The 13,220-nt window shown below is 40.5% G+C and overlaps 1 protein-coding gene across 2 annotated transcripts in view; it reads right to left on the bottom strand.

Annotated features, from left to right (window-relative positions):
• Positions 1–8,177: 8,177 nt before the first annotated feature.
• Positions 8,178–13,220, bottom strand: part of LOC120424485 (paternally-expressed gene 3 protein) — a 35,721-nt gene continuing 30,678 nt past the window's right edge. The window contains exons 3-8 of one of the 2 annotated variants that reach the window (XR_008212433.1): positions 10,818–11,009; positions 10,559–10,756; positions 9,717–10,499; positions 9,022–9,650; positions 8,582–8,955; positions 8,184–8,308 (exon numbers count right to left, since the gene is read on the bottom strand). Coding sequence is in view for 1 of the 2 variants with exons in the window: in XM_052709831.1 (XP_052565791.1) it covers positions 8,704–8,955; positions 9,022–9,650; positions 9,717–10,499; positions 10,559–10,756; positions 10,818–11,009 (2,054 nt within the window). In the remaining variant the exon portion in view is untranslated. Of the gene's footprint in view, positions 8,956–9,021; positions 9,651–9,716; positions 10,500–10,558; positions 10,757–10,817; positions 11,010–13,220 lie in introns of both variants that reach the window. The other variant, XM_052709831.1, reaches the window with a different exon arrangement.

Genomic DNA, 13,220 nt, shown 5'->3' with positions numbered 1-13,220 from the left:
TCATTGAAGGTAGAATTCGCCATCACCCAAGACACGAAGGCACGAAGGATAGACCATGTCTTGGGGGGTGAAAGGATGATAGGATTTAGTGATAATACCACAATTTTAATATTTGTCTTTCTCTCTTATTTCAGAGGATGCCTGTTCTGAGTTCTAAGTGTTGCAGAAGCCTTCCGCTCTACATAATGGAGCCTTCCTTCTATCATTTCCTGTATTTTGAAAAAAGTGATGCGCCGAATGTCGACATATAGTTTATCACACTTACTCCATACGGTGTGAGCGTGAAATGCTGTATGTTTGCAATTGGTGCATTGGCTATTTTCAAATCAGGCTAGATTTTTCCTATTATTTTAAGATAAAATTTAGTAAAATCTATCCATCTATTTATTTTGCTATTGCTATAACTTGTCCCTTACCTCACAAACTTTAACTACTCTATTCTTCAAACTTGGAATCGCAATACATTATTGTAGAAATGTAACAGTTGAAAAAAAAAAAAAATGGTGAGAAATTTGGGCATAACTGTTATTAATATGATTAAAGGTACGTTCAATCTGTTTTATTATATATATTAACTATTCTAGTTTGTTTGTCCTGTCCCATATTTCACAACTTCAGTTGTTATCTTGTAAACTTCTCGTTACAAGTTGGTAGTTCTGTCTAGTTGCAAAATAAGGTTTCTTTATTCTTTCTTTATGTGTTAGTCTGTTATTCAATGTTCGATTTTATTTTACATTGTACTTATCCCATTTTTTCTCTTTTTCTCTTTCATGTACCTTGCGAGCATACGATGACCAAAAAAGTCATTGTATAAGCCAACACACGTGTATTTTTCACAAAGCCGCGAAACAGAACAAGTATTTTTATAAGTGCGTGAATAACAATCGGTCGTTGAAGCTCAAAAAATGTGAGAACAATATCGCGCCGTGGTTCAGTGATAATAAGGCGAAGAAAGTAGACGACGATTCCGCATGAAGAATATAGCGGAAATTATGTGTTAATTGCACAATGGATGAAGGTTTGAAGTTGACACTATCAAAAGGGAATGGTAAGATGCAATAGTAATATTGCTAGGTTTGATAGTGTCAAAAGGTAAGATCAAGGAATAGGGATTATATGAAACTATATTGTCATAATTATTGTATTCACTGAAATATCTATCCGCTTTCTACCCCCAATGTGTCCTGCACTGGGGGTGCCTGGGGTAACTTCGAGTTGACCTGGGCCGCCCGAGGAATTATGTCGTAGGTGGTTCGTGTACTTCTCACTCACCTCTCCTCGCGGCAAGGTTTTCCGTAGGTCTACACTCGAACATGCAACATGGGACAGCATGAATCTTCAGCTGAAGCCGGACGAATGTATTCCGAAATTACAGAATTACAGAATTACAGAATTAAGAGAGCTCAGAGGCATCGAAATAGCCTTAGGATGTTGTTCTGGTGAGCGATAAAAAAAAAACGGATGTGTGTGGTTTTCTTGGTCTTAATCTCTAAATTGAAGGTTTCAAATGTACAATCAATGAAGCAAAACAGAGCTGGTAAGATATAATCTTGTTGATCATAGTAATCCTTGATTTACACAGAAAAAAAAAAATGATGGTAATATTCATCAGGAAATAGTGACAGATTTTGTGGCTAAAAAAATTATGAATTTTACCCTAGAAAATGATGAATTTTCATCAGTTTTTGATGAATATTCATCAGGTTCACATTTTTACACATTTTTTTATGTAATATTACTCAAAAAAAGAGGTAATATTCAACCTACCAAATTTTCAACATTCCAAAATTCAACTTTTTTTTTCTGTGTATGTAGATATACGGTATGTATGTATGTATGTATGTATGATCCCCATACCCGCAGGCAACTTGGTCCTGGAACACATGTGAGCGCTAGGTGAACAATTCGATCATCTTTAACTCCGTAATCTGTACACCCACGTGCATAAGTTTTTTTGCACGAATTTTAATGCTACAAATACCGGCGCATAGATCAAAATGGTTTCCCTTTTCCCTCCCCAAGCGCCGAAAATTTGTAGCGGGTGTAGGGACACTTTGCATAGACGCCCTTGCTCCCATCACGTCACTGAGGGTATGGAGCGACGAGAAATTAATAAGCATGCCCCCCTAGTCGAACCTTCATTAGAGAAGCAGGCAATCCACAACTCACAGCGAACGACCAAGGGAACACCCTACCGCGTATATAGGGGCAGGGGGGGGCAGAATGGACCAGGGGGGCAGAATGGGCCACCCTTGGTTTTGGGCTTTAGAATGGATTTAGACCAATTGTAAGATAAGGGTCTTATAAAGGACGTTAAATAGCATCACCATACCGAAAACGACGTTTGAATTCATTGTATTTTTCGAATTATAAGCAAAAATGTAAATTTATTGACAAAACTACGCAAATGTTGTTTATTTCGAGGTTTTTAAATAAGCTTTCTGAAAAGTTGGATTGTTTGACAAAGTTTGCTCAATGCTTATAACGTTACTAGATGTTACTACCAAGGTATACAAACAACAACGGAACCTTAAAATCATTTAGAGGCTTGGTGGTGGAAGTGTTAAATTAAAATCCACTTGGGGGCAGAATGGACCACCCTTTTCCTGCCTTATAAAAACAATCAAAAGTTATGAAATTTGGATTAAATGGATTATTTCACTTCTGGTAGCTTCACAAATCACCTTTAATGCAACAAGAGTTGATTTTTCAGTTGTTTTGACGCTTATTTGTAAAAATAGTGACTTATTTCAATATAATAACACTATTTTCAAAAATGTTTGTTTTGGCAAGTGACTATTTTTATTAAAGTGGTCTAACTTCATGGAAACTATGTTAGAAAGGTACTTTAAGTCATTTCTTATCTCCCTTCAACGTTGTATTAGACGAAATGGCTTGTTTTCTAAGGTGGCCCATTCTGCCCCGCAGGGTGGCCCATTCTGCCCCGCACCCCAGGAAAAGAAGTCGAAAAAACATTTTTTTTAAAGTGGCTCAAAAATAGTTTAAAAATAAAAATTTTCATCAACCAATTATACAACATTGAAGGGAACATCCCAAAGCATAAACCTACTACACTGAATTCATAATTTTTCATGTTTTTCTATGGTTTTTGACGCATTTTACTTAGGCGGGCCATTCTGCCCCCCCTCCCCCTAGTAAGATTGGCGTGGTTGGTCTTTAATGAGTTGTAAATATGTTAGAATATATGAAGAGTTGCCTGTATTAAAATGGAAAGCTCTCACCAAGTGAAATAGTCTTCATGTTTTGCTGAACATCGAATCTTGCTAAAACTTAGTGCACCGAAAAAACATCTGCAAACTTGTTTTCTTGAGTTGCTAAAATGGATAGAAAACAGCATCAAAAACAACAAAAATAAAATAAAATGAAGCAGGAAGGCATAGTTTTGCACATAATAGAGAATGAACATTTTGAGGAAATCAACATTTGGTACAAAAAAAAAAATATAAAAATATGACAGCATACTTAATTCCTAAGTAGAATAGACTGAAATACTCAAGTATCATCATCAAAATTAATAAAATAATAAGATACAAAAAGGATTTAATAATTTAAGCAAAATGAAGATTTTTTTAGTCGTTAATTAGTACAAAGATGGATAGGAAAAGAAATTATTTACAAAAAGGAATCGCAGAAGTTTTCAAAGTTTTATAATCAGAAACTTTGAACAGATTTGTTATTAAAACCATAAAAATCATCAAACATAAAACACATTTACAATACCTCAATTAATTCTTAAATATTTGATGAATTCATCAGGCAGCATACAGTTTCTGAATTAATTACTCGGTGCATTTTTAATATTTATTTTAATATAAAAAAAAACCAAATCGAAGTAGGGGCAGGGGGGGCAGAATGGCCCGCCTAAGTAAAATGTGCCAAAAACCATAGAAAAACATACAAATTTATGAATTCAGTGTAGTAGGCTTATGCTTTGGGATGTTCCCTTCAATGTTGTATACTGGGTTGATGAAAATTTTTCGATAAAAACTATTTTTGATGCACTTTAAAAAAAAAGTTTTTTCGACTACTTTTCCAGGGTGCGGGGCAGAATGGACCACCCTGCGGGGCAGAATGGGCCACCTTAGAAAACAAGCCATTTCGTCTAATACAACGTTGAAAGGAGATAAGAAATAACTTAAGGGACCTTTCTAACATACACCCAAAGGAAAATATATATCTCAAAATCTGCAACATTGGATTTGCTGCAGAAAATGTCATATTTTAAAACATTTTTTGCAGCAAGCCCGTAGATCATTTTTGCCCGCGTGTAAACATTTCAGCGATCTGCAGTTCTCACCAACACATATAAAGCTGGCCCGTCCCCGAGCATCACTCCAAAGAGAAGCATATGTTGGTGCTCTTTCACTCACTTTTCATCAAGCGTCCATGGCGCGGTGGTAGCGTGTCGGATCAATAACCAAGAAGTTGGTGGTTCAATCCTCGTTCTGCTAAGTGTTTTTTTTTGTGAAATACAACCAAAAAGCCGTCGGTAATGTCGATAATTGTCGGTAACGGGCAAAAATGTCATACTCCTATATCGCAAAAAATGCATGAGGACAGATTTCATGCAGATTCTGATATACTTTCATGCCGCCATGCATCACAATCATGCGACTGCCAGTTGGGTGTAGTTTCCATGAAGTTAGACCACTTTCATGAAAATAGTCACTGACCAAAACAAACATTTTTGAAAATAGTGTTAATATGTTGTAATAAGACATTATTTATACAAATAAGCATCAAAACTACTATAAAATCAACTTATGTTGCAATAAACGTGATTTGTGAAGCTACCAGGAGTGAAATAATCCATTTAGCTCAAATTTCGTAACTTTTGATTGTTTTTATAAGGCAGAAAAAGGGTGGTCCATTCTGCCCCCAAGTGGATTTTAATTTAACACTTCCACCACCAAGCCTCTAAATGATTTCAAGGTTCCGTTGTTGTTTGGATACCTTGGTAGTAACATCTAGTAACGTTATAAGCATTGAACAAACTTTTTCAAACAATCCAACTTTTCAGAAAGCTTATTTAAAAACCTCAAATTAAACAACATTTGCGTGGTTTTTCAATAAATTTACATTTTTGCTCATAATTCGAAAAATACAATGAATTCAAACGTCGTTTTCGGTATGGTGCTGCTATTTGACGTCCTTTATAAAACCCTTGCCTTACAGTTGGTCTATATCCATTCTAAAGCCCAAAACCAAGGGTGGCCCATTCTGCCCCCATGGGCCATTCTGCCCCCCCTGCCCCTAATCATGTTTTTTTTCTACTGTCACTAATATTCTTAAATCTATATTAATTGTGTAAATGTCATTTTTCAATTTAGAAAATCTATGAAATTAAAAAAAGGCATATTTTTCTTTGAAAGGGTGTAGCAGCACTGAATTAAGTGTGGGCTCTGTCATTTTAGAGAGAACTTAAGCTATTTCTTGCACAAATTAGATTTAGGAACGTAAAAAATCACTGAAAAGTGAAATTATTATTTCAATGAATAACAAGGTAGCCATGAGTTTCAGGAAAAAGTATGTTGCCATGACATTGACAGCAGCAACTTCAAATATTTTTTTTCTGTTATGTAATTAATACATGAACACTAAATAAGGACCCAAAATGGAAAGAGCTCACCGGGATAGGACAACACGACCCAAAACAACCGCTCTACCGCTCCAGAATTTCCACCAACAGCTTCTAAAGGCTCTGCTTCTTAGTAGAGGTCATTTTCTTCTGTTTTCCTTGCGTTGAGGCAAAGCTTCATCAAATAACTCTAATTCACAAAATCACAATTTCCACTTTTATGGAACCTAGATGTGTTCCAGCACAAAAACCCTGAGCCCCAGAAACACTCCGAGCCGAAAACCGAAGATGTGCCCAAAGCTGCCACCGTAATTCCAACGCCAAAGACGACGCTCATCAGTCGGAAACTACACTTTTCTCCACCACCAATTTGATATTCCGTAGCTCTTCAATCCAGCATTCAAAACCCGACTCTCAGCTTCCCGGATTATTCACATTTTTAACTAAAATTTCACTAAAAATACTAAAAATATTAAAATGAGAAAGGAAAAATCCGCGGAGCAAAATTTCAAAACGTCACGACGCGCGCGCGGTTTGCTTCGATCCTCATTCTTAAATTTTCTAAAATTCCTGTGTATGTAGATATACGGTATAAGGTTGAAATCAGGCTTCACTGAACACCAAGATCTGGTGCGCCGTGGTGCGGTTTTCGTGTCACTCTAGAACCCAAACCGAGCTGTTTATTGTCACACCATAGCAACTGTACCGAAAGCACCTTGGTACACCACCGGTGCACCCAACTGTATACCAAGATGCAACTCAACAGAATGGTTGATCCAAGTAAACCGGAGGCGACATTGTTTTGATTGAGGTTTGTCAGCCATCATTCACATCTTCGGGGTGGCCTGGCGGTTGTTATCTCCGTCTTTTAATCACGAGGTTCCTGGTTCAATCCTGACTTAAATATTTTTGAGGTTTTTTTTTTCAATTTTTATTATCAAAATTAGTGATTATATACATTAAAAAAAAACTTCTTCGAACCTGCGACGCTCTAGTCAAAGGGTTAAAAAATTGAATGGATTTTTGTAGTGGAATAGAGAAAACGTTCTGTATTATGCAGGCATGTAAATGAAAATGCCTATTTCAGGATTATATGCACTAGAAGTTAGAGTTTATATTTCATGACACTACGAAATTCTATTCCTAAAGAATTATTCTGAACAAATAAAAAACATTCAAAAAAATAAAATAATAACTGTCGAGATTCGAACCAAGAACTTTTAAAATACTAATGCAGTGGATTTGACAACCACACCATAGAGAACTGTTGGCTTCAGCTGGCTTGCTAGGCATCAAGAGTTCTAAACTTCTCCCGTGTGGTAGGCGCAGAAACCATGTCAGTTTTGTGTACCCGATCCACACCGCCGTCACACCAAACTTCGGTTTCGGTGCACCGATCAAGCTACCGAGCTGTGTCGGGTTTTTTTTCGTGACGAGAAATGGTGCGCATAGAAAAACCGGTATCATAGCAAACCGTTGTCGCACCCGTCAAAAGGTAAGTCTGGTTGAAATACTAAATAAACTGTCATTCCAATTCTGTACGTCGAGCTAAACAGATTTCTTTTCTTCCATGAGATCTAATCTCTTTCTCAATCAACAACAGATACCACGAATGAAGCAATTTGTACTATGGGTATATCCATCACTCGTGACTTTTTTTTTTACTGAAAGAAGAAAATTCAATGAGCAAATGGCTGAATAATTGTACTTCACTTCACACGAGAGAAAATGGAAATAAGGGATAGGAAAAAGGACCGAGAGAAAAGGGAAAAGCCAAAAGAGAGAGAGACAAGAGACCGCTGAAGGAAAAAATAAATTCAGTCTTGTTGAGGAGCTGCAAACGGCAAATTGGATTTGTGACTGGGTGGGTTACCATTGTTGTCCACCAGCGGGCTGAACTTGTTGTTGTTGTGCCTGGTGGCGATTCACAGGTACTAATTTTGCTTAGAAATTTGCCTATGCGTGGAGGGCGACAAAGACAAACATTACTGTGATGAACACGTGAAAACCATACCCTCATTTCAATCTTAGCAACTGATGCTTTTAAACTAAAACATGTTTATCAATTGTCAAAACACTCGCGACTTTGCTCGAGCATTTCGGCGTTCCGTTGATTTTGATTGCTACCCACTCGAGTGTTTCGGTGATATGTTGGTTGCACCGTCGTAGAATCGATTCTCCCGGGATTTTTTTGAGCGGAGCCGCTTGGTTGTGTAGTGCTGACCGCGTCGAGGAATCGCCACCCGCGGCCGTTCTTTTAGTGGATCCACCTGGTTGTTGAAGAATCGTGAACAAAATCGCTGCTTGATCGGCCTCGGAACGTGTCTGGTGAAGTGCGTCACCCGCGGTCGTTCTTTTAGTGTAGCCGCTTCGTTATTGCAGAATTGTGGACCGATAATTTATGGTTCAAAAGCAAGGTAATGAAGTCTGCACTAGGAGTGACAGTCGTAGGAAAGCCTGCGTGAGACTATGCGTCTAGGCTGCCTATCGGTCGGGCGCAATCGCCAATAAATGCTTGCTTGTTTTTTCCAGCTTTTATTGCTTTTTACTTAGGGAAGTTTATCAATAAAACAAGGCCTTTTTTTAACTTTTTTTATTTCGTTTAAATTTTCTTTAGACAAATACAAATAACATTTTATGACACTTTTATCACATTGAAATCATGCGTTTTCATTTCATGAGACAAATACTTGCTGTTCGTTACTCTTGCTGGCATTATAATGTAGAGAAAAAACAAAAAAAAAATGTAATTATTTAAAAAAGAACTAATGAAACATGAGTTAGGGAAGAAGAAGACTTTGTGGCTTAAGGGAGGGAGGTGGTGAGGTTCAATTTGGTTGAGAATTAGTATGTACAAACAGATAGAAGGGTAACATGAAGCTATAGGAAAGTTGGATGATCAGAACAGAACTTTGCTGGCGTAATTGCATCGATCAATAAATAATTTGCTTGAGGGGGGCGGTACTTTTCCGTTACACTTACACTCTAATACAACTCTAACAAAACATTTTATACACAAATTGCTTGCTGTCGTAGCTCTCTCAAACAAGATAGGTGGTACGCGTTTGTTTGTTTGTTTGTTTTTTTCCTATGCTCTGCGCTTTTTACGCTTTCACGACGGCCCGCTTGCCCAGCACCTTGGTCGCGTGGACCTGGTCCCGGCTGTTGGTGACGGTGGCGTGGAATCCGGTGGCCCAGTCGGCGTAGTAGTCGACGGTGCGCACGTTGCCGTCGGGTTCCACCAGCGAGTACTGGCCACGCACGACATCGCCGTCGCGCTCCTCCTTCTGGTGCTTGTTGTCACCGGTCAGCGGATCGTTGACGCCGTACTCGAAGGCGTACCGAGGATGGTCGTCCTGAAAATGTAGGTTCGCTAGTTAGAGATTTGGAATGGGATTGGAGGGTTTGTTGGTATAAGTTACGTAGTATTCGAGATGCTTTTCGGCGACGGTCTTCACGATGGTGGCTGGGACAGCGGACTTGACGATGGTGGCAGCCGGGGCGGCGTGGTAGCTAGTGGTGATGGCGGGAGCAGCCGCGGCGTAGCGGATTCCTCCGTAGTGAGCCGAAGCGAGTGCTGGTCCAGCGGCGTAGTAGCCATGGGCAGCTCCGGAGGTGGTGTAAGCGGCAACAGCCGGAGTGGCGGCGTACTTCGTCACAGCTGGGCTGACCGAGTACGAGGAGTAAGCAGGGACAGTGCTGTAAGCGGCCACGGCCGGAGTGGACACGACCTTGGATACGGCTGGGGTGCTCACGTAGCTGGAGTAGGCTGGTCCGGCAACGACCTTAGAAAAGGCGGCTCCGGAGCTGTAGGCTGTGACGGCAGGTCCGGCAGAGTAAGCAGTGGAGACAACTGGAGCGGTGGCGTACTTGGCCACGGCCGGAGCGGACACATAAGCGGTGGAGACAGCTGGGGCAGCGGCATACTTAGCGATGGCTGGGCCGGCGCTGTAGGCGGCGTAGCTCGGACCGGTAGCGTACTTGGCCACGACGGGACCTGCGCTGTAGCTGGAGTAAGCCGGACCGCTAGCGTACTTGGTGACGGCTGGGACTGAAATGATTCAAGTTTGAAATTTGAAGTTCAAAACATTCTGATAACATGTTAAGGATCATTTACCTGCGTACTGGGCAACGGACGGGGCAGACACGTAAGCGGTGGACACAGCTGGCGAGGTAGCGTACTTGGCGATGGCCGGGCCGGCACTGTAGGCGGCATAAGCGGGGCTGGTCGCGTACTTGGCGACCACTGGGCCGGCGCTGTAACTGGCATAAGCTGGGGCACTAGCGTACTTGGTCACAACGGGACCGGTGCTGTAGCTGGCATAAGCTGGAGCACTAGCGTACTTGGTGATAGCAGGTCCGGCGCTGTAACTGGCGTAAGCCGGGGCACTAGCGTACTTGGTGATTGCGGGTCCGGCGCTGTAGCTGGCGTAAGCCGGAGCGCTCGCGTACTTGGTGACAGTTGGGGCGGACACGTAAGCGGTAGAGACAGCTGGGGCGGAAGAGTACTTCGTGATCGCAGGACCAGCGCTGTAAGCAGCATAGCTAGGTCCGGTAGCGTACTTGGCAACCACTGGTCCGGTGCTGTAGCTGGCATAAGCTGGGGCGCTAGCGTACTTGGTAACGGCAGCTGGTGCATAGGCAGCATAAGAAGCCGGGGCAGCATAGGTGGCGACCTTGGCAACTGGAGCGGCATATCCGTACGAGACGGCAGGGCTGCTGACAACCTTGCTGACGGCTGGGGCAGAAACGTACGAAGAGTAGGCTGGCACGGAAGCTACCTTAGCAATGGCAGGCGTGGAAATGTACGACGAGTAGGCTGGGGAAGACACAACCTTCGAAACAGCTGGAGCTGACACGTACGAAGAGTAGGCGGGGCTGGCCACGACCTTGGAGATGGCTGGTAAAGAACAATCGAATTAATTTCCAATGTTTCCTTTGTTGAGAACCTCAACTCACCTGGAGCAGCGGAGTAGGTGGCGTACGCTGGGGCAGCGTATCCGACCTTGGACACTACCGGAGACGAAACATAGGCGGATGAGACGGCTGGACCGTACGCATGGGCGCTGTAGGCCGGGATGGCTGGCGAAGCATAACTGGCCACTTTGGTGACTGGAGCCGAGTAGGTAGCGTACTTGGCAACTGGAGCAGCGTAAGCTGAAAAGCGTTTCAAAATCAGATAATTTTAAAATTTTCCCGATCAAAAAGGAAGACCTACCAACGCTAGCCGGTGCAGCATAGCTGGCAACCTTGGCGACAGGGGCGGCATATCCGTAGGAGATGGCTGGGGCGCTGACGACCTTGCTGACGGCCGGTGCAGAAACGTACGAAGAGTAGGCCGGCACGGCGGCTACCTTAGCAACAGCTGGGGCGGACACGTAGGACGAGTAGGCGGGGACCTTGGCCACAGCTGGGGAGTAACAAGTAGTTAGTTTTGTGAAAATTTGTGTAATCTAGAATGCAATCAAATAAAAACGGTTGAAAATGCGTTCAGAGCGTTACTCACTAGGGATTTTTGAGTTTTGATCGAATCAAGCTTTATTATCACAATTTTTTTAATTGATTTTGTAAAAATCAACCAACAAACATAGCATCAAATATAACATTAACGATAAATATGTTTGTTTTATAGATTAGTAGACCCTTTGCTTAAAAAAAACTTTGGTTGTTTCATAATTCAAAAATTTTGGATTATAATGTTAACAGACAAACAGACGAAAATCTTTTTTCAATTCCATCTATCAGAAATTTACCTGTCAATTTGATGATTTTAACTCACCAAGGCTATTTTACTAAGTTTTCTAGAAAAAAGTGCTATTTTTTGTAGTTCTAGAAGACCAATGTACATAATTGGGCCGATACCGAGGTGTAATCAATGGTTTATTATCTTTTGCAACTTTATCTACAAAATAAATAAACTACAGAACTCTTAGACGGTTTAGACAAAAACGCTCAGAAAGTTTGACAGCCCGCTTTGCGCATGGAAAAAAAATTGAGCTTAAATCGCCTCTTAGTCGTATTTTTTTAACTTACAATTTTGACAAATAATGAATGGCACATGTCAGGCTTACATTCGGCCAAGAAGTGTCAATCTCCTCCAAACTTTTCACCGACATGGCATCATGGCATGAGAAAACATACCGATGAAACGTTAAAAAAACACAAAAAAATATCAATTCAACAACACGGCTCTGATCTATCTATAGAGAATATTGTCAGCAGAAACCAAATATCTAGAGTTTTTTTTAAGGGGTTACATACATGTAGAAAAACACAAAATTTCATATTTCAGAAAATTTATTAAATCCACTCGAAAGATGATTTTCAATCACTCCTGAAAGTTTCATGAAGATATTTCATGATTAAACTGATTAAGAGACGATTTACGCTCAAAATTTTGCCATGCGCAAAGCGGGCTGTCAAACTTTGTGAGCGTTTTCTTCTGAACACCGAGTTGATTTACGGGTGCCACGATACACTCAACCCCCGGTGGTTGGTCACTTTCTCGTTTGACACTTTTTTAGTTTGTACCCCGTTGGTTGGTCAAAGTCAAATTAAAAAGTGACGAACTGTCACTTTTTATAAGGCGCTCACGCACACTATCAAAACAAACGTTCAGTAGTGTGTGTGAGCTCCGTGTAAAAGGGGTGTCAAACTAAAAAGTGACCCCGTTCGTTTGACAACAATTGGTGTCAAACCATCGGGGTTTGAGTGTATCTCAAGATGGGATGGACCAAATTGGGTACTAAAGCCCTATGTCAATTTTTATGTACAACGGTAAAAAACACGATTAAAAACCATTTCTGATCACTTTTTTTCATTTTAAAGCAAAAAAAAAAAAAAATATTGACAAGACAACATTTTTTCGATGGATCAACTATGGTCCCCTTGGAACGAGCTGTCAAGTAGGAACTTTTCTGTCAAGAAGGACCGCGAGGTTAATTTTTCCAAATTGATTTAAAAATCCATTTTAAACTCTTTGTGGTCTTATAAAGGGTCATTGTACTCAGAAAAATAAGCTTTATCGCTGTAAACAATAATATCAGCAATCTAAGCTTCATTTTAGGACCCAATTGGCTGAAATTTTGGGTGAAGACTCCCAAGACATGTCCCATGTGCATGACGAAGCCTGATTTTGAAATTTTGAATTTAAAAAAAATACAAAAATCAAAAACTGGCATTTTTTTTTAAATGAAAAACAGAAAAATATTTTTATCCTTTTTTTTAAATTAGCTTTTTGAAAATCGGCCTTCGTCATGCACACAGGACCGGTTTAACAAGTCTTCACCAAAATTTTGAGCCGATTTGGTCGAAGAAATGTTGAGATATCGTGGCACCCGCTAACTTAAAATAGCTATATCTGGGCAATTATACAACCAAATGTCTTAAAATTTATTTTGATAGTAGTTGAAAATATATATTCTAATGTCCTGAAAACAGATTTAAAAAATGTTTAAGTGTGTGCTCAAACCAACCTCTGACATTATTGCCGATTTACATGTATGTAACCCCTTAAGAAGATCATATAGGCATATGCAACACTATACCTTTAAAAAAAACTCTAGATACGCAGATACGTATTAATCAATTCTAGAGTTTTATTTAGAAAGCTCATATGTAT

The sequence above is a fragment of the Culex pipiens genome, chromosome 3, assembly GCF_016801865.2.
Source record: "Culex pipiens pallens isolate TS chromosome 3, TS_CPP_V2, whole genome shotgun sequence".
Taxonomy (NCBI): domain Eukaryota; kingdom Metazoa; phylum Arthropoda; class Insecta; order Diptera; family Culicidae; genus Culex; species Culex pipiens.
Note: the sequence above shows the minus strand (reverse complement) of the source record. Positions and strands in the feature narration are given on the sequence as shown.